This window comes from Mesoplodon densirostris, chromosome 9 (assembly GCF_025265405.1).
Source record: "Mesoplodon densirostris isolate mMesDen1 chromosome 9, mMesDen1 primary haplotype, whole genome shotgun sequence".
NCBI classification, from domain to species: Eukaryota; Metazoa; Chordata; class Mammalia; order Artiodactyla; family Ziphiidae; genus Mesoplodon; species Mesoplodon densirostris.
The window spans coordinates 106,151,827-106,177,499 of record NC_082669.1 but is presented as its reverse complement, the minus strand read 5'-3'; the positions used below and the strand labels follow the sequence as shown (position 1 = coordinate 106,177,499).

The 25,673-nt window shown below is 43.3% G+C and overlaps 1 protein-coding gene across 1 annotated transcript in view; it reads right to left on the bottom strand.

Moving 5' to 3' along the window:
• Positions 1-25,673, bottom strand: part of CNTNAP2 (contactin associated protein 2) — a 1,481,544-nt gene that overhangs the window by 259,434 nt on the left and 1,196,437 nt on the right. The window contains exon 18 of the mRNA XM_060107754.1: positions 17,917-18,087. Coding sequence (XP_059963737.1) covers positions 17,917-18,087 — 171 coding nt within the window. The remainder of the gene's footprint in view (positions 1-17,916; positions 18,088-25,673) is intronic.

Genomic DNA, 25,673 nt, shown 5'->3' with positions numbered 1-25,673 from the left:
CTGCTTTATAACAAAGTGAATCAGTTATACATATACATATGTTCCCGTATCTCTTCCCTCTTGTGTCTCCCTCCCTTCCACCCTCCCTATCCCACCCCTCCAGGTGGTCACAAAGCACGGAGCTGATCTCCCTGTGCTATGTGGCTGCTTCCCACTAGCTATCTATTTTACATTTGGTAGTGTACATATGTCCATGCCACTCTCTCACTTTGTCCCAGCTTACCCTTCCCCCTCCCCATATCCTCAAGTCCATTCTCTAGTAGGTCTGCATCTTTATTCCCATCTTGCCCCTAGGTTCTTCATGACTATTTTTTTTCATAGATTCCAAATATATGTGTTAGCATATGGTATTTGTTTTTCTCTTTCTGACTTACTTCACTCTGTATGACAGACTCTAGGTCCATCTACCTCACTACAAAAAACTCAATTTCGTTTCTTTTTATGGCTGAGTAATATTCCATTGTATATATGTGCCACATCTTCTTTATCCATCCATCTGTTGATGGACACTTAGGTTGCTTCCATGTCCTGGCTATTGTAAATAGAGCTGCAGTGAACATTGTGGTACATGTCTCTTTTTGAATTATGGTTTTCTCAGGGTATATGCCCAGTAGCAGGATTGCTGGGTCATATGGTAGCTCTATTTTTAGTTTTTTAAGGAACCTCCATACTGTTCTCCATAGTGGCTGTATCAATTTACATGGAATACTACTTTAAACACTAGGGTTGCCAAGTTTCATTCTAGTAGGAAGGCCCTAGGAATCGTTTGCTTACTTGTCGTCAAGAGATTTTCAAACTGTGTAGTGAAGAGTTTAACCTTGTCCAAGGAGGGGTCTGGACTTTGCCCTTGGCTTTGGGTAGATAATATCTAAAGCCTTAGAGTGTTATGCCTGGTAGGGGTGTCTCTGTCTGCCTGGGGGCCTTGGGTCATGCCAGGTAGTCTAACAATGTGATTTAGGGTGGAGGCTGGCCTTACCAGATAGTATTTGGGGTAGGAACCTTATCAAATAGTATTTGGGGTAGGGGCTGACCACCCCAGATAGACCAATGATGTGATGTAGGGTAGGGGTTTGGATCACACAGCTCAGTCCTTGGAGGGGCTGGAAACCAAGGCTGGCCACATGAGCAGTGGACCATTCCTAAATAAAGGAGCCTGAATAAAGACTCTGAACACTGAGGCTCAGGGGAGCTGCCCTGGTTGGCAGTACCCCATGCATACTGGCACAGTCAATTCCAGGAAAGTAAGGTGTCCATGACTCTATAGGAAGAGCACACCTGGGGGCTTGGTACCTGGGGCTTCTCCTGGTCTCTGCCCTCTGTGCTCTTTCTCTTGTCTGATTCTAATCTGCATTCTTTCCCTGTCATAACCATAACCACGAGTAGAGCAGCCTTTGATGAGCTCTGTGAGTCCTTTTAGAGAATCATTGAAAATGAGGGTTGTTTTGGGGGACCCTCAAAACAATTGTGTGAAATTTTGTGTGAGCAGTGGTCCTTCCAAGTTTGCAGTTGGTCTAATTCTCTGCAAAAATAATCACTTTGCTTTTGAGGCATGTAATCAAGTCCAACAGTGTTCAAACTGAAAGATGTACAAAAATGAAGTCCAACTTCCAAGCTCACCTTCACTGCCTAGATAAGGAAATTGAGTCTGTAAGATGCTAACATCCAGTTATAACTAAGCATTGAGCTTTTGTTTTTCTAACTGTGCTGTACTGCTTTTCATATTATGCAGGAAATTTTTTTAAAATCCTGTTTTTCTTTACTATAGTCTTAGTTTGTGAGTATGGAAATTTTTAGAGCCAATATGCATATTCACATCCAAAATCTCAGTGTTAAACACATCTGAAAATGAACACTGGCAAGGAGAAAATTTATTTCAAGTCTTTTGGAATTTCTTCAAGGAAATGCCTGGAACTTAACAATCAATGCTATGAACTCAGTTTTTAATCTCTGGTATGTTGATAACCTCTTGAGTATGAGAAGTATTACTCTTTATGTATTTTTGCCTTTAAGCTTTTTGTTATAGTTAAAAAATAACTTCTCAAACAAAGGCATCCACAGAGAAAAGGAAGCAAAAGGTAATTACCACTGGCCATGAAAAAACAGACAGCTGTCTTTAAAATGCAAAGCCTTTCTAATTTTAGTTTTCTCCATGCATTTAACTACCTTCTGAGAATAACTTCTTGAATATCAATGGACCTATATGATTCAAAAAGGAAAAAGACAAAAAGCTTTCCAAAAGGACATGTGGCTTGAAACAGCACCTGTCTTCAGTAAGGGACATGTAGTCAGGGTTTAAATACGCCCATGTTTGGAATCAGTGGGGACTTGTGTGCTGGGCAGAGAGTCCCAGTTTGGAAGAATAAATGAAAGTCCCAGATGGTGACTGTGAGGACAGAATATTTGTGATAAAAGGAAATGCTGAAGCTGCAGGAGAGAAACCTCGAAACTGGATGCCTAAGGATTCTCCTGAGATAGAGAGGAGAATGGATCGAGGAGGCAATGGATGTAGAAGAAGCTTTCCTCTTGACCAAGGTCAGGTTGTGCAGCAAAATGAAAAACATTCATTGGAGGAAATGTGCTTGGTGGAGGACCAGGGGTGATTTATGGGGATGGTTTCAGGTGATGTCCGGTAAGATACCTGGCTATGGAGAGTTCAAGGAGAATGGAGTGTGGGATTTGAGGGCCAAAGGAAGTAATACAACTGGATGCTAAAACAGCTTGAACTGGAAAAAAGCTCATAGGTGTTAACATGGATCACGCTGAAGCTTCTAAGGAAACAACATACCCGTCAATTAATTAACTGTAATTTATAAATGACTGAGCTATGGATGGCTATGCTTATGGGGACACATCATGAGTAAAAGCCAAAGATCCAAGGAGAAAAGGATAAGGCTTTGGAAGGTGCATGCCTGCTGATGAGAGCTGTGAATCAGCCTGTCAGAAGGAAAACAGACTATTTCCTGGTTGCCATAGACTGTTTCAGCCCAGACTATAGGTCATACCACAGACACCGTTTCTTTCTCTCTGTTCTACAGCAAATTGTTTCATTTCTAGCAGATTCTTTCAATGCCAGCTTGGTATGACTTCAGACAAGACCTCTCTAATGAGGAAAAAAGTGCCAAATGACAATTCTATATTCTACATGCTATGAACTCAGAATATAAAAATAGATTTATTCTGTTTTCCATTACAACACCAGATGCACTTCAACTACAGTATTTGCAGTATCAGGCAAATAGTGGAGAAAAAGTGAAACCATGCCACGGGGTTAGCAGAGATTTTATCTAAATGGGAATGCAAAGAGAAATGAGAGGAGAGGAGAATCACTCTCTTTCTACATAACAACTTTCTTGAAGTGTGAAAGACCTGCAAAAGTTCCTTGGAATCTTTGCAAAAGATCTAAATTATCTTAATAATTTTTCTCTAGCTACAATTACTTCAGTTTGTTCTTCTATTTAGTAATGAATATTAGAAATGAGGAATCTTAGGGTTGAATATTAAGAATACAGGATCTTAGAATCTCAAGGTTGAAATTATCCTTGGAGAAATGCCCAATTAACATTTTAGAAGAGTAATAGACCCTTCAGGTCATGTATTTCCATCTCTGGAAAATGACAGGACATAACTTCACAGTGTCTGTTGGGGTTGGGCCAACCAGCTTCTACTTGAACAAAGCATCCCATGGGAATGGATAATGTTAAATAACAAAAATGAATCACATCAAGAACTCCTCCTTTTCTCTAATTTTGGTTATAACAGCTGAAAAGACAACTCCCTTAATTATACTGCATAAACAAATATTTTGCCTCCGTAAAGACTGTATACATAAAACATGTGAGAACATTTTAAAGGGCCAATTTGTACAAAGTACAGACAAGCATGTTTACTTTTTTCATTATTTGGTGAAGGAATGGATCATGGTTTCTGTCTAAAGAGCTCCTTTGAGAGAACAGTAGTGGGTAGGCTTGAGCTACTTGCCAGCCTCTGCTTCAGGTGCTTTGACAACAAGGTGAGTGAATGGAAGAGCTCTGGGAATAGGTCATCCATTAGGAGCACTGCCCTGCAAGGCACATCCTTGTGTGGCCTTCCCAAATGACGTCTTCCACTTTCATCATTTTAGCCTGCCCTGCTGCTCCATGCTGGGTATGTGAGAAAGTCTTAAACAGCAACAGCGTGCTCCATACTTTAGGTAAGTAGTGTTATGATGGTCTGAGAATTAGTAACAGGAAGCCTGTAGATCAGATTGTGTGAAAATTTGCCTTTTAAAAGTTAAGCCCAGGGCCTCCCTGGTGGCGCAGTGGTTGAGAGTCCGCCTGCCGATGCAGGGGATACGGGTTCGTGCCCCGGTCTGGGAGGATCCCATATGCCGCGGAGCGGCTGGGCCCGTGAGCCATGGCCGCTGGGCCTGCGCATCCGGAGCCTGTGCTCCGCAACGGGAGAGGCCACAACAGTGAGAGGCCCGCATACCGCAAAAAGAAAAAAAAAAAAAAAAAAAAGTTAAGCCCAACAATAAGGGATAATTGGTTAAATGGAGAACTTGGCAATTGAGACACCGTATTTCCCAATTTTTTTTAAACCATGCTCCCATTTGTTGACATAATAATCATAATTATCACCTCCTGATGTTGTTATGCCCAGATGTAGGAGGCTGATGGGCAATAAAACAAAGCCCTGAAGATCTCAGATAAACATCCTACCAGCCAATAAGATTGTGTGTGTGTGATATTCTGTAGGTTGTATAACAAAACAATAGCTTTCTTGTTTTGTTTTGTAAGTATAAAATTATGATCTTCTAAACCATACATGCTCTCTTGGAGATTCTGATATAGTCTGTGCCCTCAGGTGAAAAAAAATCACTGTTGTGGAGTATAAAAAAAATTGACAGGGAAATGTGTTTCTAAAATGTTGTTACTTGAAAGAAGTAGGTTACAAACAGTACGTACTGTTATGATCTCCTTCTTGTAAAAAATTACATATAACCACATAGAAAAATGTTTGGAAATGTGCACACTGAAAGAGTGGTATTACATACGTTAAGATTTGAGATTATAGCTGATTTTTTGGGTTTATTCTTTGTGCTTCTCTGGATTTGAAAATCATTCAACAATAAACAAACACTACTTGTATAATTTTTATTTTTATTTTTTAATTTTTTTTTCTTTTTGCGGTATGCGGGCCTCTCACTGTTGTGGCCTCTCCCGTTGCGGAGCACAGGCTCCGGATGCGCAGGCCCAGCGGCCATGGCTCATGGGCTCAGCCGCTCCGCAGCATATGGGATCCTCCCAGACCTGGGCACGAACCCGTATCCCCTGCATCGGCAGGCGGACTCTCAACCACTGCGCCACCAGGGAGGCCCTGTATAATTTTTAAAAGTTACAATCTGACCATTTTCACTTCTTTTGCAAAGGTTGGTGACATTTTAAGCCACTCTATTCTATAATTTTAACAAGTGTTTAATCAGAGAGATTAGTTAATCAAAATGCAAGGAATGAGATTTCATTTAAATACAGAAAATTAGAGGGAATTTAAAACTAGATTGAAACATTCCTCCTTACTTCTTTCCTGTTCTTAAGATACCTGAGAAGATTTTTTAAAAAAGAGAGTAGTCAAATTTTACCATAAAATAATTTTGAACAAGATCTGAGGTTTTTTTCTGTATTAAAAATGGCCCCAAATAATAAGGTCACGCTATTTCGCAAAGTAAAATCCTCACAGGTCTGAAGTGCCAGCATGTTCAGATGTTTAAATTAATGTCTACAGGAATCAGAATGCAAGATGGGCATATTCAGTGTCATAATTACACTTGACAGATATACACTGTTTCTATTATTCATTGGCTCTGGTTGCACTTACCCAGGAAGACCCTGTAGAATACTAAATATCAACCCCTCTTCATGAGAAGTCATTTGGCATTCTCAGCAGTTCTCATCAGAGGAATCAAATTCAGAGATGCAGAAAACCAAATATGATCCTTTTAACACTATCCACAAAGGCAAGTAAAATGAGTAATTTCCTAAGAGGCCTTAGGTCCAGGTAGCTTTCTTTTGTCCAACTCTTAACACGGATATGTGGGTGGGTCATTACTTTAATGAGAAATGTCTTTTAACCAGTCACTGGCCTTTAACTATATTCTTTTCAATTCCTCAAATGCTCCATGATTTTTCTCCTTTACTTGTTGACTCTCTGGAAAAATGTCTTTATCTCATTTATTTGCCTGTCACCTTTCGAAGCAAATCAAATGCTGCATCTTCTGGAAACCTACCTTGATGTCTTTGGACAAGGTGAAAGCTTACTCTTTCTCAGGCCAGAGTACCTGTGACTGCTAACTTCTCATGAAAAGTTTGTCTTCTCCTTCCCACAGCGACCCCTGAAAAGTTGCCAGGCATCCAGGAGCTGCATTTCCTGGTCCCTGGACATCTAGGTGTAGCCGTATGCCTAGTTACCACCAACCGAATGAGAACAAAAGGAGTGTGTGTCTCCTCTGGACCAATGTGGGTAAGAAGAGAGAATGCTTCTCACCCCCCTCCTTCTCTCTGCCAACTGGTTTAAAAACTCCCAGGCTCTAGCAGATGGTGGAACCACAACACAAAAGGAGCCTTGATCTCAAATCACTGTATAGAAGGACTTCATGGAACAGAGCCTGCAGATGACGCTGCCATAGAGTCACTGAAACCTGGGGTTTTATTTGTTACAGCAGCTTAACTTAGTCCTAAACAAGAAAATTTCTTATTCCTAAATCTTTTATGACCTTATCATATTTAAAATATTTATTCATACGATTAAAAAATATAACCAAAGGATCTTCTCCCTCAGGCCACTGGAATTTTGATGGGATAAATTACATCATAATGGTCTTCTAGTTTCAATACCCAGCTCTGTATCACAACATTGCCATAGTTAAAAAATACGTAGGTTACAATGTGATATTTGAATGAATTAATGGAATCCTATAATTCATAAAACTATAAAGTTTTAGAGCAAAGGGAAGTGTCTGGGAGCCACATGGGAGGCTTTAGACCGTGCATGCTCTGGATGTCTGAGCCATCTCCTTTACTAACCCCACCAAGCCAAGCTCCCAAAGAAGACGCAGGGCTGCACCTTGACCATCATAAAGGTGAACAAAACCTTTTCCTATTGAGAAGTCTGTCTAGGACAAGCTCGACATTTAGAGATATGGGAAGAAATTCCCTTTGTTCTTCAACATTTCTGTTGTACACTGAATGGACTTCAGATCCCAGAACCCTCAGGCTGGCTCATGCAGCTCTATTTTCAGGCACACTTAAGACACAGACAAACAGCAAAGCTTCTCATGGTTAGCTGTGGAATATGAGTGCCATTTACAATGTTATGTATATAGGAAGATACACTCCAGGACCTGAATGACAAGCTCAGAAACTCCTATAACACAGTCCCTTTGTAAGTCGGGAAATAGCTAAACTAGAAAATTTTTTAAAAACCCATGAATATCATAGGGATGAAAACAAGTCTTCCTTTCTTAAAGTATCTAATAAAAATATATTCCAGCTATGACCCTAGTCCTCTGTTAGACGTCATGTAAGCGTTTGTTTCTCCGTCTCCTCAAATTTCCTATCTTGATTGCTATTAAAAATTACCTTGTAATTTGAGCAACATGTGTCTTGAAGAAGATAACTCGCAGAACTCTTCATGTGTAAAAAACTGCTTTTGTATGGTTTCCAGTTGACATCTTGTTGGCCAATGTTTTGTCACACGGCTTTACTTTAGGTGTTTGATGACTTGTAAGAGCCTAGCATTGCTGTATTTACCGTTACCTTCGGCCCTTTGAGCTATTTCTGGTTTTGAGCTATTTCAACTACTCGTCCCCAGTCACCCACTATACTTAAATGAAGCTCTGCTCCTTGATTTATTGTATCTTCTTCTTCTTCTTCTTTTTTTTTTTTTAGCCAGCTTTGAATTAATTGGTCCCAAGTGGCATCCTTAGTTGGATCAATTCACCAGCGTTGGTAACAAGCACTACCCAGTGACGGCACCGACTCTTTCCTCTTGAAGCATTTGTTCTTATAAAATAGCAAGTCTGCAGAGACGCTGGTAGCATCTAGAATGGCAGATGTAAGGTCTCTAACCTTCTTGTAACTCCACACATACGTTTCCAGTTTTTCTCACTAATCCACGTGTTTGTTATTGTCACGAGAGCAACACCCTTTCTCCCAGCTCTGTCTCAGATCAGGATGCATGAACCCAAGCTTCTTTAATCGCTTCTCCTCTTAGGAAGCCCATTCTCTTCCAGCTGGCCACAGGCAGGCTGATTCCAGTAGCTGGTCTTTTTGACACGTTAACACGCCATCTCTTTGAAGGGAAAGATTTTGTGGACTATCACACACGATAAATAATGCAGAAAATGTTAGAATCAAAGGGAATGAGATAGAAGAGAAATTCCACCAGAAAAAAATCTCTAAGAAACGTCAGCATTTCTCTATAGAAATGACACACAACGCATACTCTTCAGACAAACACCTTTCATCCTCTTTAATGAGGATGCCTATTATTTTCCAGGCAATGCACCAAATTAATTGTCTTGTAGGAATGTGTTTTTTTTAGGAAAATGAAAGGCTTCTCTTTTATTTATGTTTTATATTTTAAATCCAGATGCAGTAAAAATGTCTTTTGTGTGGGCCGGATTTCAATAGGGAGATGGTCTTCTAGATGTCTCTGGAGTGTAGAGAAGGAAAGGCAGGAACACAAACTGCAGAGAGAAGTGACTCCATATGGCCAGCTTAAGAGGCATTCCCAACTCCTTCCAGAAATTTCCAAATCAGCTGACATGGGTGGATCAGTAATATCTAAGGTAACTTGGGCAATTTTTCATTTCAGGAGGACATCGTACTCTAAAGACTATTCTTTTAACTCCAGGGCACCTATGCCATATACTCAGATAACTGTCCCTTCAGGAAGACTGGCAAAAATAGCTGGGTCATTCAATGTGACTTTACCAATTGTCTGTATATCTTTTAATACTTGAAATGCACACAGCTAATATATTAAATAGCCTTAATATAGCACAACTTTCACCTTTATTTACATCTCTGAAATTTTTTGGTCCACAATTGAAATTGAAAAGTTTAAATCAGACACTAGAAAAAAAAATTTTAAGAATCACAACAGTGTTGCTATGCAGGTTAAAAATTTTTTAAGGCGGTAATTTTTTCTTATGTATTATAATGACCAAGCCAGAATCATTCTTTAGACTCTAAAATCTTTAATGCAAATTGAACTCATAGACTTTCAAAGTAGTAGAAACACTAAAATTCTTCCTAAATCTATGTGGATAACTTAAGATGGCTTGGATAGTTAAAAGGAAAAATCCAGGTGCTACCACCTGATCTGTATTAGTAAGCACTCACAATATTTAAGAAAGAAAAGACACCCTAAATAACATCCCTATGGCACAAGAGGCCGGTTAAGTGGAATTAGACATTCCTCATGTCTGTACAAGTGAAGCTCTTTTAATATAAAAGTTGTTCCAGTTCTGAAATAGTGGAAGATAAGTTGCCATTAGTTTATTTCTTCTGATTCATCAGTTTCTATATATTGCTGAATATTCTCTTCTGTGACGTTCTTGAGCCACGTGTATTGCAGAAGGTGGCATCTCAGAAAATGAAAGTTTTTCCTTAATACCCTTCTCCAAGATTAGCAGGACACTGGACTGCTACCGCCACATTTTTGTGGAGATATGTGCGTTAAACGCAAATATGTTCTCCATGTCATCCATCTGAAAAAGCTCAAGCTTTGTCAACACGGAAGCTTATTCTAAGGTATTGCAACAGTTTCTGGTTGCTTCTCCTGAATGTTTCCTAGGCAGTGAACATCCCCTTCAAAAACTTCGCACTGTGTAATAAGCTCTTTTAAATTGTTAAACAAAAATGAAAATGCTGTGGTCACTATTTATCATCAAATACTTCCAAATACTTCCTCTGATTACAGTTCACCTCGAGGAAAACCTACCCATCAGCCATGCAACACCCTTCCCCAGGGGCCCATGTCTTGGGGTCAGGAGGGCAGCTGGGAGTACCCTTGACCTCAGGGCTTCTTCTGTTCTATGGCACCAGAGCCTTCACTCAGCGATGCATCTTCCTGTGACATTCCCTCTCCCATGCTTATTGCTGCCATCATTGAATCCGAGGACTGTAATGCTTGGCTCACAGGCTCCCTGTCCACTGCACCCCTTGCCATGGCTACTAGGGACCTCAGCAGTGATGGGGATGACCAGCCAACACTAGCCTCCAGTTCCCTGACTGTCTCCATAGCCTTTTCATACAGCCCAGAAGCCCATGTGCATGGCCAGACGATGGATGCATCGTAGACCTTCTTACCACTCAAACTGCTTTCCTGTGAAATCTTGAATTCCAAAATTTCACCAACCATGATCTGTCCTTCCACCTTTCAATGTGTCATCATTTTGATCACCGGCCCCCTGATCATGGTGATCCCCTTTTCCACCTAGATTTTCCATAGTTCTCCATTAGACCAGCACCTCATTCATTCATTTCATTCTCTCAACAAATGCTTACTCGGCACCTCCATGTGCCAGGCAGTGTTGTGGCCCTGGACGTACCACAGTGCACAGTGTTCCACAGCCCTTGCCACATCAGTGGACCACGCACCTCACACATATGTGATATATCCATGCATCTACACTGTAGTTTCTTCCTTTGGCATCCAGAGCCTAAGACGTTCTTTCCCATTTATTTTAAGGCTCAGTCAAAATGATATAATCTCCAAAGAACCTTTTCTTATTCTCCAATCAGAAGTAATTATCGCCTCATCTGGGTCACCACAGTGTATTCCTCTAATATTTATTTCATCTTATCCACAATATTGTTTCATATGCTAGTCTCTCCCACTAGATTGTGTGGGACTCTGGGATGGGGACATGTCTTTTTTTTTTTTTTTTTTTTTTTTCTTTTTGCGGTATGCGGGCCTCTCACTGTTGTGGCCTCTCCCGTTGCGGAGAACAGGCCCCGGACGCGCAGGCCCAGCGGCCATGGCTCACGGGCCCAGCCGCTCCGCGGCATATGGGATCCTCCCAGACCGGGGCACGAACCCGTATCCCCTGCATCGGCAGGCGGACTCTTAACCACTGCGCCACCAGGGAGGCCCGGGGACATGTCTTATTCTTCTCAAGTTCCTCTTTGGCACATACGTAGCAGGTACTCAGTAACTATTGGTTGAAATATTTAGATCACTGTATATTTAGAATCAGATCTGAGACTTGCCTAAAAATATCTCCACTACCTGTGTCATACTTCCTACTCTAACAATACCAAGCGTTTGTAGCTCCTGAGCACCCATCAGGTTCCCCATCCTTATGCTTCTTTTTTTTTTTTTAATTTTATTTATTTTTGGCTGCATTGGGTTTTTGTTGCTGCAGGCAGGCTTTCTCTAGTTGGAGTGAGCAGGGGCTACTCTTCGTTGCGGTGCGCGGGCTTCTCATTGTGGTGGCTTCTCTTGCTGTGGAGCACGGGCTCTAGGCATGCAGGCTTTAGTAGTTGCAGCATGCAGGTTCAGTAGTTGCAGCACGCGGGCCCTAGAGCATGCAGGTTTCAGTAGTTGTGGTGAGCAGGCTCAGTAGTTGTGGCTTATGGGCTTTAGAGCACAGGCTCAGTAGTTGTGGCTTATGGGCTTAGTTGCTCGGCGGCATGTGGGATCTTCCCGGACCAGGGATCGAACCCGTGGTCCCCTGCATTGGCAGGCGGATTCTTAACCACTGCGCCACCCAGGGAAGTCCCCCCCACCATCCTTATGCTTCTGTTTGCATTGCCCCCTCCTGCTAGAATTCTTTCCCCTACTTCTTCATCTAGCTAACTTCTTTGCCTGTTCTCAATGACACAACTCAGGTATCACCTCATTTCCTCTTCATTCCCAGGTTGGGTTATGTATCTCTCCTCTGGACATTTACAATATCTTATGCCTATCCTTGTAATTTATTTATTGTATTTTAATGATCATAAGCACAATATCTGAAATCAGCTGTGTGTCCCAGTTTCCTTATCTGTCAAATGTGGATAAAACTTGTCATGAAACCTAAAAATGTTGGTACCTGTGAAAGCTTTAGAACAGTACCTGGCACTTAGGAAATTCTCAATTAAAGTTATGAATCCATACTGCTATTAATGTGTTTGTCTCCTTCCGTAGGTGAGGGTGTTGGGTTCTTTTGTCTTCACCTCGGAATCTCCAGGATCCACCCTAGTGCCTCTGACACAGCAGGTGCTCAGTGAGAGGTGGCCTGATGATGGGACCATGGTCATGGTCAAGATGGGACTATCTTGGTCAGAAAACGGATGCAGAGAAGTCAAGCTGTTCCCTATGGGGAACTCTGAAAAAATAAATGGGTAAACCTATGGTTGTTAGGGAATATTTTTTAAAGAACGATTCCTCTGCCATCTCAGAAATAACTAACAAAATATAAGCAAACAAAACAACAGAATCAAAAGTAACTTCTGATTTGGAAATGGACCTACTTGTCCATGGTTTATGCTCTCCGCCTTACTTTGATTTGTATCTCTCAGCCCCTTCAGATGTTCTAATTCTGGGCCTCCCACTCCTTTCCACTTCCTTGGGGACCTCACTCCTTCAGCCAGTCCCTTCTCTCCCATATCTGCAATGCCTTTTTCTTTACTGGATTTTCCTCTTTAATATACATGGGTGCCCAAGTCCCTACCACTTACAACAACAAGAACAATGAACAAATCCACCATCCCTTGATCTCCGTATCCACCTCCACTCACCGCAGACACTGTCTTACATTTTGACTGTGACCCCTACATGTGAAAGCTGATGAGCCCTTCATGTTCTTATTTTAGTGACCTCTCAGTTCAGCGGTATCAAACACTTTTTTGGTTCTTGAAATTCTTTCTTTATTTGATCCCTGGGATATCGCCGTCTTCCCACTTCTCTGGCCGCCTTCTGCAAAAGCTACTTTTCTTGTGGTTTTAAGTGTGGTTTTCATTCTTGGACATCTCCTTTCCTCTCTCTGCACATTTGTTCTGGGCAATCTCATCCATGCTGGAGGTACCCAATACTTATTTCCTAAGGATTCTCTAGGTGATGATGATGCTCAAATTGTGTGTTTCTAACTCAAGAGTGCTCTCCTGGGCTCCAGACTTGTATATACAGCACCCTCTAGATGTGTCCACTTGGATAGACACTCCTATATTCAGCAGACGCTCAAACTCAAAATATCCAAAATGCAGTTTGCATTTTGCCTCCAATGCCACACTCCTTAGTGAAAGCTGTTCTACTCACACAGTCATCAAAACCATCACAACCAAACGTTGGCTTCATTCTAGGACCTTCCCTCCGACCTCACCCATACAACCATTTTCTTAGAATCTGTGGAATCTCTCTCCTAAGCATCTCTTGCATCTATAACCCTTTGTTGTCATCTTCCCCAGCTCCCATTCACTCTGCCACCATCTTCACACCAGCCCCTACCGCCTCTTCTCTGGCTTTTCCATCTTTTCTCTGGTGAATGCAAGTCTCATCATGTTATGTCCCTGCTCACCATAACTTTCAGGGTCAAGACAAGCCAACTCCGCCCCAGCCCAGAGCACATTTTAGTGGTCTGACCGCTGCCTGCCCTTTTAGCTGCGGCTCTGCTGCTCCCAGGGCACTGGGTGTCCTGCCGAGTCGTTCCCTCTGGGGTCCTTGGGTTCAGTCCCCACACCTTCACTCACCGATGTTCTCCCCCTATAGTGTTTTTCCTTTCCTGATCCCCCTTCCTCCTCCACCTTCTTCACCTTCCTGCCTCCTGCTTGTCCATCAAAATTTAATTAAAGTTACACTCACTGGGAAGCACCCTTGTCACCCCAGTCGGGTTTAGATCCGCCCCCCATCCCCCCTTGGTGCGCTCAGCCACGTCTCTCAATGTCTGTTTTGAGAGGCAGTGCAGTTTGGTGTTAACAGCAATGACTCAGGACAGACAAAAAATGTTTGGGGTCAAACATCAGCGCTGCCACTTCCTCGCTGTGTGACCTTGGCCAGGCAACTTACAGGCCCTGTGCTTCATTTTCCCCGTAAAGTACAGATGCTAATGGTACTGCCCAGTCCAAAGGGTGGTTAGGAAATTAAGTGAGATGCTCTATGTAAAATCCCTGGAATGGTGCTGGAGTCTGAACAAAGCTGAGCTGTTTTTATTGTTATTATAACTACTGATTTACTTCGCTGCTTTCCAAAACAAACAGAAAGGTCTTTGAGGGAAAGAAACCATGCTTGACTTAACTATGTTTGACCTAGCACAGCATCTGGGACCTGGTAGGTACTCAGTAAATATTCACTGAATGAATGAAAAAAATAAAGATAGTAAATAAATGAAATACAGCCTTAAAATTTTACCTTTAAAGTATGTTAGTGAGTAACAGCACTCTAAGTTTATCATATATGCATTTTTACGTGCACATTAAGATGCTGATGGTATCGCATTAACTTAGTGCAAATGACTCACTGTTCTCAGAGTCAAGAATCTCCACTTCTGACAGAAGGGCGCAATGTCGTTAATGAACAGAAATGTTGTTCTGGAAACCACTATGTAGGCATGACCTGTGATAAAATTCCTTTGAGGCACATGTAGAGAAACAAAATTTGAATTCCTACCAGAAAGAGGTCAGAAAGCCTTGCAAGTTAAATGGGAAAAAAGAGTAGAGGCACTTTCTAAGAGCTCCACTTCAAGACCCATCAGGTTTGCAGTGACTCATCAGTGGAAGGCAGAGATGGGCCTGCGAGAATTCTCCATCTCTACCCACTGCCCCGTGGATCCTGCAGAGAAGAGTCTGGAGAAATGTGATAAATGAGCAGAAGGAAGCCTCAATCATTTTTTTCTCCATGTTTTTCATGAAAGCATCACTTCCTGTATACTTTGAAGAAGTTCTGCTCAAATAGAGAAACGGGCCTTTTTTCACCCTATAAATTCTTTTGAACCTGAATGGAGATGCTATATAATAATGGACATTTGGTATCTCCACCATTTGGGGGATCTTATAAAAGGTATTTCCACCCTTAGTAATTTTAGAAGGTCTAGAGAACTCCGAGGAGAAGCCAGCCTCTAATCCGTGCCTTGAATACCCCATACTTCTTTACCAAAGGTAAACTATGTGACAGAAAAGAGCTATATGACAAAACAAGACTATACCTCACCCTCTGTCACAGAGTTTTTGTATCATGGAAAGACTTGGAAAACTTGAAAACATCTGTGAAGGTGTTTTGTAATTATAAATAAGTGCAATTCTATTCTGCAGGTGCTAAGTAGAAATGTCTGCTCTTACTTCGTTTGTCTTCTTACAACCCAGGCCTGGTTTACAAAACATGGGGATAGAAAACAAGGGTGGGGTGAATTTTATAGTAATTTTACAGGAGCTTATAAATTACTCAGATATGGAATTGTCAATTTTCCTTTTTTGCCATGAGTTATTTCTAAAACACAATCCAACTCTGTGTAAGTCAGAAAACAGTTTGATTCAATTAATTTGCTGTGGAAAGTGAAAATCCCTTATAAATAATTCCAATCCATAATTCATGAAAAGAGTGGATTTCTATTTATTTCTTTTTTATTTCTAAGGCTAGAATATTCTCAGTCTTCCTTTCAATCAGATCTAGTTCACATTAGATCTGTAATGAGCTTTCTTGGGAAGAAGATAATTACAACAACGACTAGACACTGAAGTAAAGGATTCATGACTGGCTACATCCTAGCATTGTAACAACCTCCACAATTTACCATCCCCATTTTACAGATCAGGAAATTGAGATTTAAACAGATTAAGCGATTTACACAAGAACTTGGATTTCAACAGGAGAATGAGATTCCAAAGTGCATGCACTTCCTGCCGTATCACAGTCCACCATTTAATAAAAAGAATCCCATAGGATTTCGGCAGAAAGACAGTTACCTGAGATTCCAGTTTTCAAAGACCATGTTGCATAATTATAACTACAAAAGGAGAAAAGATTCCATCAGATATTTCTGGAAAATAGCTTCCGGATCTTCCTCAGACCAGACCCAGTATCCTAGGCACTTGGATAAAGAGCATAGACTAGGAAGAAAGACACTCTGATGCGGGGAGAGGGCACTGAGGAGTTTTCATGGAGCAACAGGTGGGCACAGACTTGCTTCCCCTTCCTGGTCCCATCTGTTCCTTTGCTGATTCCATGTGGGTCTGAACAGCCAGGACAGCCTGGTATGTGCAAATGTTCATCAAACCTGGAAGTCTGTGGACATAAATTCCTGAAGCTGCACCTACGCTCCAAGGATAAAAGGGTCCCGGTACCATGAGAATTGCCCTTCTCAGATCCAGTGACCCCCTGCCTTCCACGGACAGGGCAGCATTGGCTCTGGCTCAGATTCTGTTAGTTTCTGTGCCCTTGGCGAGATCTACCAGAACTCAAACCTTTATAGGGCGGGTGGATGTGTGGCCTCTTCTGCAAAGCTGCAGACTCAAAGTTCCACAGCACAACACAAGGCTGCTCCTTGAACTCCCACAGGTGTTCATTCTGATTATTCCTATTTTCCTTTGTGTTGTTACCCTCACTCTCTTATTCCTGATTCTTGATATTTACCAATCCTCTGTCTACTCTTAACCCTGTCTCCTTGGAAAATAAACACATTCTTCACACCAGTCAGACTGGCCATCATTAAAAAGTCTACAAATAGGGCTTCCCTGGTGGCGCAGTGGTTGGGAGTCCGCCTGCCGATGCAGCGGACACGGGTTTGTGCCCCGGTGCGGGAGGATCCCACATGCCGCGGAGCGGCGGGGCCCCTGAGCCATGGCCGCTGGGCCTGCGCGTCCGGAGCCTGTGCTCTGCAGCGGGAGAGGCCACAGCAGTGAGAGGTCCGCGTACCGCAAAAAAAAAAAAAAAAAGTCTACAAATAACAAATGCTGGAGAGGGTGTGGAGAAAAGGGAACCCTCCTACATTACTGGTGGGAATGTAAGTTGGCAGAGCCACCAGGTAGAACAGTATTGAGATTCCCTAAAAAACTAAAAATAGAGTTACTATATGATCCTGCAATCCCAATTCTTGGGCATATAACTCTAATTCAAAAAGGTACATGCATCCCAATGCTCACAGCAGCACTATTTACAATAGGCAAGACATAGAAGCAACCTAAATGTCCACGGACAGATGAATGGATAAAGAAAATGTGGTATATGTATACAATGGAATACTACTCAGCCATAAAAAGAATGGAATAATGCCATTTGCAGCAACATGGATGGACTTTGAGACTATCATACTAAGTGAAGTAAGTCAGAGAAAGACAAACATCATATGATGTCACTGATATGTGGAATCTAAAAAAATTACACATGTGAACTTATTTACAAAACAGAAATAGACTCACAAACACAGAAAACAAATTTAGGGTTACCAAAGGGGAAAGGCGGGGGTAGGGATAAATTAGGAGTCTGGATTAATATACACATACTACCATATATAAAGTAGGTGAACAATAAGAACCTACTGTATAGCACAGGGAACTATACTGAATATTTTGTAATAACCTATAATGGAGAAGAACCTGAAAAGTTATATATATAAGCTGAATCACTTTGCTGTACACTTGAAACGAATACAACATTGTAAATTAGCTACGCTTCAATAAGAAGAAAATACACATTCGTCTCCCATGTGATCAGGGCCGTTTATTCTCCCTCATGCTCCCTGAACAGCACTGTGGGAAGCTCTGCCTGTGTCTGCTTCCCGGTGAGCAATCTGAGCACAGGAACCTAGATCTTTCTCAAGCTGTGCATCTACCATCTAGCGCTGTTTTCGGAACAAAGGAAGCCATTGATAGTTGAAGCCAACGAAATTACATAAGCAGGGTTAAGATCAGCTCGAAGTGACAAGAGTAGCTATTGATGAGCTGACAAAGAATTTATACTCACATTTCAGTTCGAGTTTGATAAAGTCTGTGTTCCCCAGATTTTCAAGAAACACTCCGCGGGGGATTAATGTTTTGAAGTAGAAAGAGATATCCGCACTGGTTTCCCCTTGGAAAGTAGAGAAGTGCAGGTAGGATGATGGGTTTGGGAAAGAGGCAGCATTCCAGTAATTCCCTGTGGAAGGAACGAAGAAAGAAAACAGGGTAATTTACACTTGATCATGGCAGTGATAGAAAAGATACCCATTTTCTGAGTTTTAATACATTTCCACTGACAGTAGCCCTTGTTTCTTCTCTGCCTGCTGAGCAACACTGCACAAAATCCCCGCAAACATATCTTGACTTTCCAGAAGTTATATGTGGGTATGTATATAAGATATTGGATTGAAGATCGATAAACCCTACCAGGAGCAGTGCTGGCGGGGTTGTCAGGAGTGTATGTCGGATGAGGGGAAAATGCAGAGAGGCCCCGGTACCCCGCAGTGGGTGGGTGTGGCCATCCTGAACCCAGGCTCACGTCTGGCGCAGGGAGCCCCCGACCTGACCTAGAGGAACACGCTAGGAAGGGCGCTGCTCCCGTTTCTCATCTGCTTGTGCCTTGGCATGACCAGTGTCCACTTCCGGCCAGCAGCACTCAGACGCCAGGGACAGGTGCAGCAGGAACACAGCTGCGGCAAGTGCAGAAGCCCTGCAGAGCGAGGAGCTGAGGAAGCCGGCGGGGTGACCGGCCAGCCACCTCCCACCCCTCCTGCTCCAAACCCCAGAGGCGAGTGCTGTAAAGGGAGAGTCTCCTCCTCAGCCCCTTCCTCTTCCCCCCTGGGGACTGCAGGGGACACTCTGACCTGTGGGTGTTTTGGGGGGTGGGAGTGCTGAGCTGAGCCCACCTGAGCACTCACAATCAGCCTCTACCCTTGAACTCATGGGGTAGACACAGTTGTACCCGCCCCCCTCCTTACTCACCACCGCCTGGTAGTAGCCAGTGGCCCCAGGAGAAAGGCAGTTCACAGGACAAAATAAAAGCACCAAACTGGAGGACTCACATTCCATCAGAACAGATGGACTAAGAATTTAATATGACACCGAGAGCTTACTCCAGACTTTATCTCCAGGGGAGAAATTCCTTTAGAACGTGCACATTTCTGAGTACATTTGCCAGCACAGCTAGGGACCAAAATACACGGATATGCTTTAAAACAGTCACTAAAGCCTTTACCTTTAATACTAAGCCCATGTTAAGGTCACCAGGTGAGGCCCAAAATGGAGTCACTCTTGCTAAGCCCCAGGTCAGCAAAGCAAAACTTAACTGAGTTTCTGTGCTCAGCTCACCCAGAGAAGGCAGGCCCAGGCCACCCAGTCAGCACTTGCCTGCTCAGCTCAGGGTACCTGACGCTCCAAGCCTTCCCTCTGCTCATGCAAGGGGAGCAGCCCTGCTTCAACCACCAGCACACGCCCAGTGTGACTTCCTTGTCCCTGCTCCCTTTGGTCTGTAAACATCTCTCCTTGTACAGCTCTTCGGAGCTCCTTTCTCTCTGCTAGACCGGAGGCTGCCTGATTCATGAGCTGCTGAAGAAAAGCCTACCAGATCAGTAAACTGCCTGTGGAAAATTTTCTTTTAACATCTAAAATACATGTTTTTTTAAAAGTTGATTTTGCCATATCTTTCCTTCAAAGAACACAATGAATCAACTACATTTACTCTGTTAGTTTCTATCTACAATATTTTTTCCTTCCTTTTATGCAAATAATGCACATAGGCAATAAGTTCAACTGCTATTCTTTTTTTTTTTTTTTTCTTTTTGCGGTATGCAGGCCTCTCACTGCTGTGGCCTCTCCCGTTGCGGAGCACAGGCTCCGGATGCGCAGGCCCAGAGGCCATGGCTCACGGGCCCAGCCGCTCCGCGGCACATGGGATCCTCCCAGACCGGGGCACGAACCCGTATCCCCTGCATCGGCAGGCGGACTCTCAACCACTGCGCCACCAGGGAGGCCCTCAACTGCTATTCTTAAATAGAGTTAACTTTGTGTTGGTACTGCTATGTTTAGGCCATAAGTTCAAATTAAATATATAATGTTGCTATGAGATATTAAAGTATCCTCATTTAATTAATTCCATAACACCTTACGGAAAAACCGAAATGAACTTTTTGGCCAACCCAATATCAGCAGTCATTCAGCGCAAAATATGTTTGTAAACGTCTCCATTAAGGTAAAACCAGTGGTGGTGGAGTCCACTGTTGAAGGTGTCCCAAAAGTCTTAGTGCAGTTTCAAGCTCTTTTTTAAAAAACTGCAATATCATAGCTTCCAGTAGGAGAAAAATAGACTGGTTTCCTCTTGGGGAGAAGGCTGTGCTATGATATTGGTTAGAAAAATACCTGAAAAGAAAGAATCTTAACCACGGTTTACGTTTCTATCACCTGAGCTCTGAGCACTCTTCCCAGCTCAAGATCTGGCTTCAAGTCTGGTGAGAGGAGTTCAGTCACCTCTCCCAGCTGGCCGAAAATGAAGGTCTCTCAAGATAAAAGCTGAAGTTGCTACCCTGTCACCAATCCGAGTTCCAGGAGGGAATGAAGAGTCCCCAGGCTGGCAGGATTCAGCTCGTCTAACGGGTGAGTGAGCCTTTTAGCAACCTAGGAGCCGGCAAGGATCGGTCCCCAGCCACGTTTCAACCTGAAGGCAAAACAATTCTGCCTCTTTAGGCTGTATCCCCAGGACATAGATGTAATTAACATTTTAAAGTTTCAATCCAATCAAATGCATTCTTACTTTCTGAGGTGGTGATGTGTTAACAGAAGGGCAGTTGTCTAAAATGATTCTAGAAGAAAGGAAAGCTAAAAGTAAAATAAATCAGTATTTATTTGAGGTCCAGCACTGGTTATTCAGACAGAAATATCCCCAGAGAGGAGAAGGACAGTTCAATCCATTATTCTCATTTGCTCAAATATCCCTGCAGACCACAATTCCACTAGCTCTCATTCTATGCTCACTAAGCAACTTTGAATTACTTTGGTCTCTGGATGAATATATTCACAGGGAAATTACGCCTTGTACAAATGGCGGCTACCAGTCATCATTCCGGAAATGTCTGGATGACCACGTGACATCTTTGGAGTCGTCGCTTGTGGGTTGTCCCCCATCTCTGGATGAATCGACTAAGTCCAGATTCTTGACCAGCAACAGTGAGGACTCTACCCTGGACCTGACTGATGGTGGCAGTTGAGGTATCTACTCTGGGGAGAGTCAATGGGGCACAAGCGGAGGAGACCAGAAATTCTATTTAGATTTTTAAAAACCTCATCCTTTAAAATACGCACTTTAGTCATACTTGATAATGTACATAATATATGAGTACAGTGGAGCATGGATAGAATTCATAAGTAAGCTTGTTGGGTGTGAGCTTAAAGGCTTTAATGAGCGGGCAGCAGAATGAGAAAGTTTGGGTGCTGCTGTTCCAGACCCTGATGAACCTCCGTGAGGCCTGTTCTGATGAGTCTGCTGCCCAATCTCCAGGATTTCTGGTTTTAACAAAATAACATGGGTGCTTTTTCTAGTGCTCATTGCTTGTAGCAGTATTACTGTTTGTTTCTATTGCTCCCAGCTGACCGCAAGCTCCTTGAAAGCTGGGAGAAAACCATTTCATCTCTGCAGCCTTTAGCTCCAGAACATATTAAGTACTCAATAAATAATTATTAAATCAATGGATAAATGAAACAGTTGGATAAGTTATATCCAATTCCACTCCACATGCGAAGTCTTCATGGGACAAAATCTACTTTATAGTAACCTGAGTATTAAAGATATTAGATAAATATAAATAAAAGCTAATGCTGCTTTAGTACCTACTATAACTGGAGAACAGCTCCTACTAGCACCCCATAATTTTCTTTATCCATGACTTAATTCTTATTATTCCCTATAGACCTTATTGAACGATGCCATGCATTTGCAAGACGGATGGGCTTATAACCTTAAGGTTGTTGAAACGGCTGCAATGTGTACTGGCTCTCAAGGTCAGCACTGCAAGGGTCAAGTGACACTGGACGAGCACAGTAGGTTGGGAACGAGAGTCGCTGGATGGCAAGCATGGTGCCGCAGCAGGTGGCAGGACGGCCAGCGTGTGCAGGCAGAGCGGGCGAGGACGGAAACTGGGAGGGGAAGCGCCAAGCAGGACAGAAGTAAACGTCTGAGACGGGAGGGGCCCGTCCGCAGGAACAGAACGACGAGGCAGGTGGGAAAGGGTGAGGGACCCAGCCCAGGGCAGAGGCAATGGTCAGCAAAGGCTGCGCAAAACAGCTGCGGTGAGGTTGATGGTTCTACCAGCTTGAAAACCAGTTGGTCATGTGAGAAGCTTTTAAAGTACCTTCTGCGCAAGGCCCGGACTCATCTCGGGTGGGCAGAGGAATCAGGGAGGTACCTTCAGCTGGTGCAGGAGAGTAGGGCCGGGCAGCAAACCCGGCCGTGCTGACACCCACCATCACTTCAAACCTCAGTCATTCGTAGAAAATGCAGCATCGTGCATTCATCCAAATTCTTTAACAGGCAATTACTTTAATCTCACCAGTGATAATTTAGCATGGGATTCTGACTTCAAAATTTCTAAGGATGTTTTTTGATGGGCAGCAATTAATTTTAAGCCTCATTTTAATTTCTAACAACGTATTACATGTACATGGTTTTAAAAGTCAATGGTGCTAGAAGGGATATAGAAAAAGGCTGTTCCCTGCTCCACCCTCCCCCTAGCAAACCCAATTTCTTAGTGACAATTCTTTTTGTATCCCTGTATTTCTAAAATCTACCTGTGTAGATATTTATTAATATATGCATTTTAAATAGTCTCGAGTTTCCTGGATGCCAGGAAATAGACTTTCCCGGATGCCAGATGAGAACCGAGCATTTTTACAAGCCCACCTCCCTATTTCCTTTCTCCATATTCTCCCCAAATAGCAAAATCACAGATTTGGGGGTATGCTGAAGTTCAATATTTATATTTTTAGGACTATTTAAGTATTATTCACTAATGAGCCAAGGAGTGAAATCTAATTATGTTTTCTTTCTGTGTATAATGTTTTGTTTTTCTAGAATCGAGTTACCTATTTTTTTCATTTACCTCGTTTTCCTTCTATCTGTCATGAATTCTTTACAAATTCTCCAACACATCTGAAAAGCTCTTCTCAAAAATTTCTGACATCCGATACATCAGGCAATCCAGCAGTCACATTTTTGGGACATCCCGTGACAGGATGGGGCATGCTGTGACAGCCCTTCATTCTCCTGCCACTGTCCGCGCTGGTTCTTCTCAGGGCCTGGGACCGCCTTCTTGCCCTTCTTGCAGGGGCTTCCTTTTGTGCCTCTTCAGTATCAAATCTCCCAATTCCTGGTCTCTCTGGCTTTGGGTGACCCCTCTTTCTGGATCTACACCCCCATTTTCATGGAGCACATTCTCAAGTAGCTTCTTGAGAAAAGGGATGTGTGAAGTCAGCTTCCTAAATCCCTGCTCTTCTGAAGAGTCATGATTCTGCTTTCACATGTAATTGAGACACTCCAGAAAATTATTTCCCCAGGGAATTTTAAAGGCATTTCTCCACTATCTTCAAGCTCTCAGTGTCGCTGTTGAGAAAGTTAATGCTTTCTGATCACTACATCGTTCACATAACTGATGGGGTTCAGGACGTGCCACCCCAAAATACGGCACCTTGGGAGACTGAGTATTTCCAGCTGAAGTGATGACTCCAATTCCTGAACCTTGTGGAATTCCTCAGCTTTCATCTGCCCATCAGCAGTCTGGACTTGCCGACATTCTTGTACTGTCAGCAAGGAAGCAAGTGAACATGTGATACGCTGAGGTTCCCTCTGGGTGGTGGTGAGGATGCGGGGTGGGGGACACAGGGAACACAGCAGGGGAACTCAGGGGGTGGCGCTGGCCTGTCTGTTACTTGGTGAAGCTGCCATGTGCCGGTCCACGTGCAAGCTCCAGAATCAGACAATCCGGCTCTATCATCCTCGCCCACTGGGCAACTCTGGATAGATTTCTTATCTTCTTAAATCTCAGTGTCCTCATTGGTACAACGGAATAACATTGGAATCTCTTTTAAAGTGGTTGGGAATCACCGCACATCATTCATGAAATGTGCTTAGCAGGGCGCTGAGCACAAAATAACTGTTCAACACATGGTATTATCCACCACAAAACGGGGGGCTTCGGTGTCACGTTCAGTCACTGTCCAGGGCTTGGCCAAGGAGCGGGGAGGCTGGGAGAGGAGCTCCCTTCTTTCGACGTGTGACCCGACGCCCTGAGCTCCTCCTGAACCCGCTTCTCCGCAGGGGAGGCAGCAAACAGCCCAGGCAGACCCAGCGCTCACCCACAACCCCGGCCCCTCCGGCCACCGGCGCGTCCCTGACCCGCGCCCGGCTGCCTTGTGTCCTGTTCTCCTCTGCCCCCCTTTCACTGGCTGTCAAAGCTGTGTGCTCCCACTTTCTTTGTCTCCTTACTGACTTTACAAAAATGTGCCTTCAGGACACACAAACGAGAATTCTCCTTGAGCCCCGGCACCGTGAGAGAGGGTTTTGTAGAGAAGCCATTACATAAAAATCTGATGAAAGGAGTGACTGAGCAACTAAGAAACTAGAGTTATCCAAACACTATAAACAGGTTCATTTGAACGAAGGTGACCAGAGACACGATGGGCAGAGACAGGGAGGTGAAGCTGCGGCTGCACCTCGCTGTGTCCGCCCCTGCTGTCCTCCCTTCCTCCTCAGAGGGGACACAGGTAACTAGGAACAGGTGACAAAGCAGTGGGTGGAAGGGCTGGCACTAGCCTGACGTGGAGAAGACTGCGCGTGGCTCTCCCGGGTGTGGTTTAGTGGGGTGTGTGGCCTGGATGCCAGTGGATGTTTCCATCCTCTCCCAGACGCAGCAATTTCTCCAGAGTCTCCAAGTGGCCCAGCACTGGAACTGCACCGAGAAGCGTATCTATAGCTTCTGGTTAAAGTGGCAAGCACTTTCCAATATAAGTACTAGCTCTGAGGAGACTAATTACTCTGAAAATTTTTAGTGACCCAAAGGTTAGAAAATTGGAGTATTCTTTGAGTTATGTAATGAGGCTTCTATTGTTTACTATGCCTGGGTGCTATTTACAACAATAAACCAGATGGCTTCATTTGCATGCAGATTTGAGTCTATTTGTAGAGGTGGCCTTATGGGTAGAAAAAAATTACTTCCTTAATTAAACCATTTTGTGCATTCAGGAGAGGTAAACGTAGCTTTGTTCTGCTCTCAGCCTCATTTTATACGGTGAGCTCAACTCAGAACCAAGGGCTGTAAGTTAAGACCTGCCCTGGACTCAGCCATTCCCTCTGCAGTGTTTCATCCTCTCCAGCGTGCAGTTTCCATGGCTACAACTGAAAGGGGTGATATTATAACCTTGTGAGAGGAGTCAACAGTATAAAGTTTTCACTCTGTGTCTGTGACTTGGTTCCTTTGGGCAAGAATGGGGATGGGGTCCCACACAGAAAAAGAATATGACACTAACAATGAAATATCAGAAAGAGAAATTAAGGAAAAGATCCCATTTACCATCATATCAAAAAGAATAAAATACCTAGGAGTAAACCTACCTAAGGAGGCAAAAGGCCTGTACTCTGAAAACTATAGGACGCTGATGAAAGAAACTGAAGACCACACAAACAGATGGAAAGATATACTGTGTTCTTGGATTGGAAGAATCAATACTGTTAAAATGACCATACTACCCAGGGCAATCCAT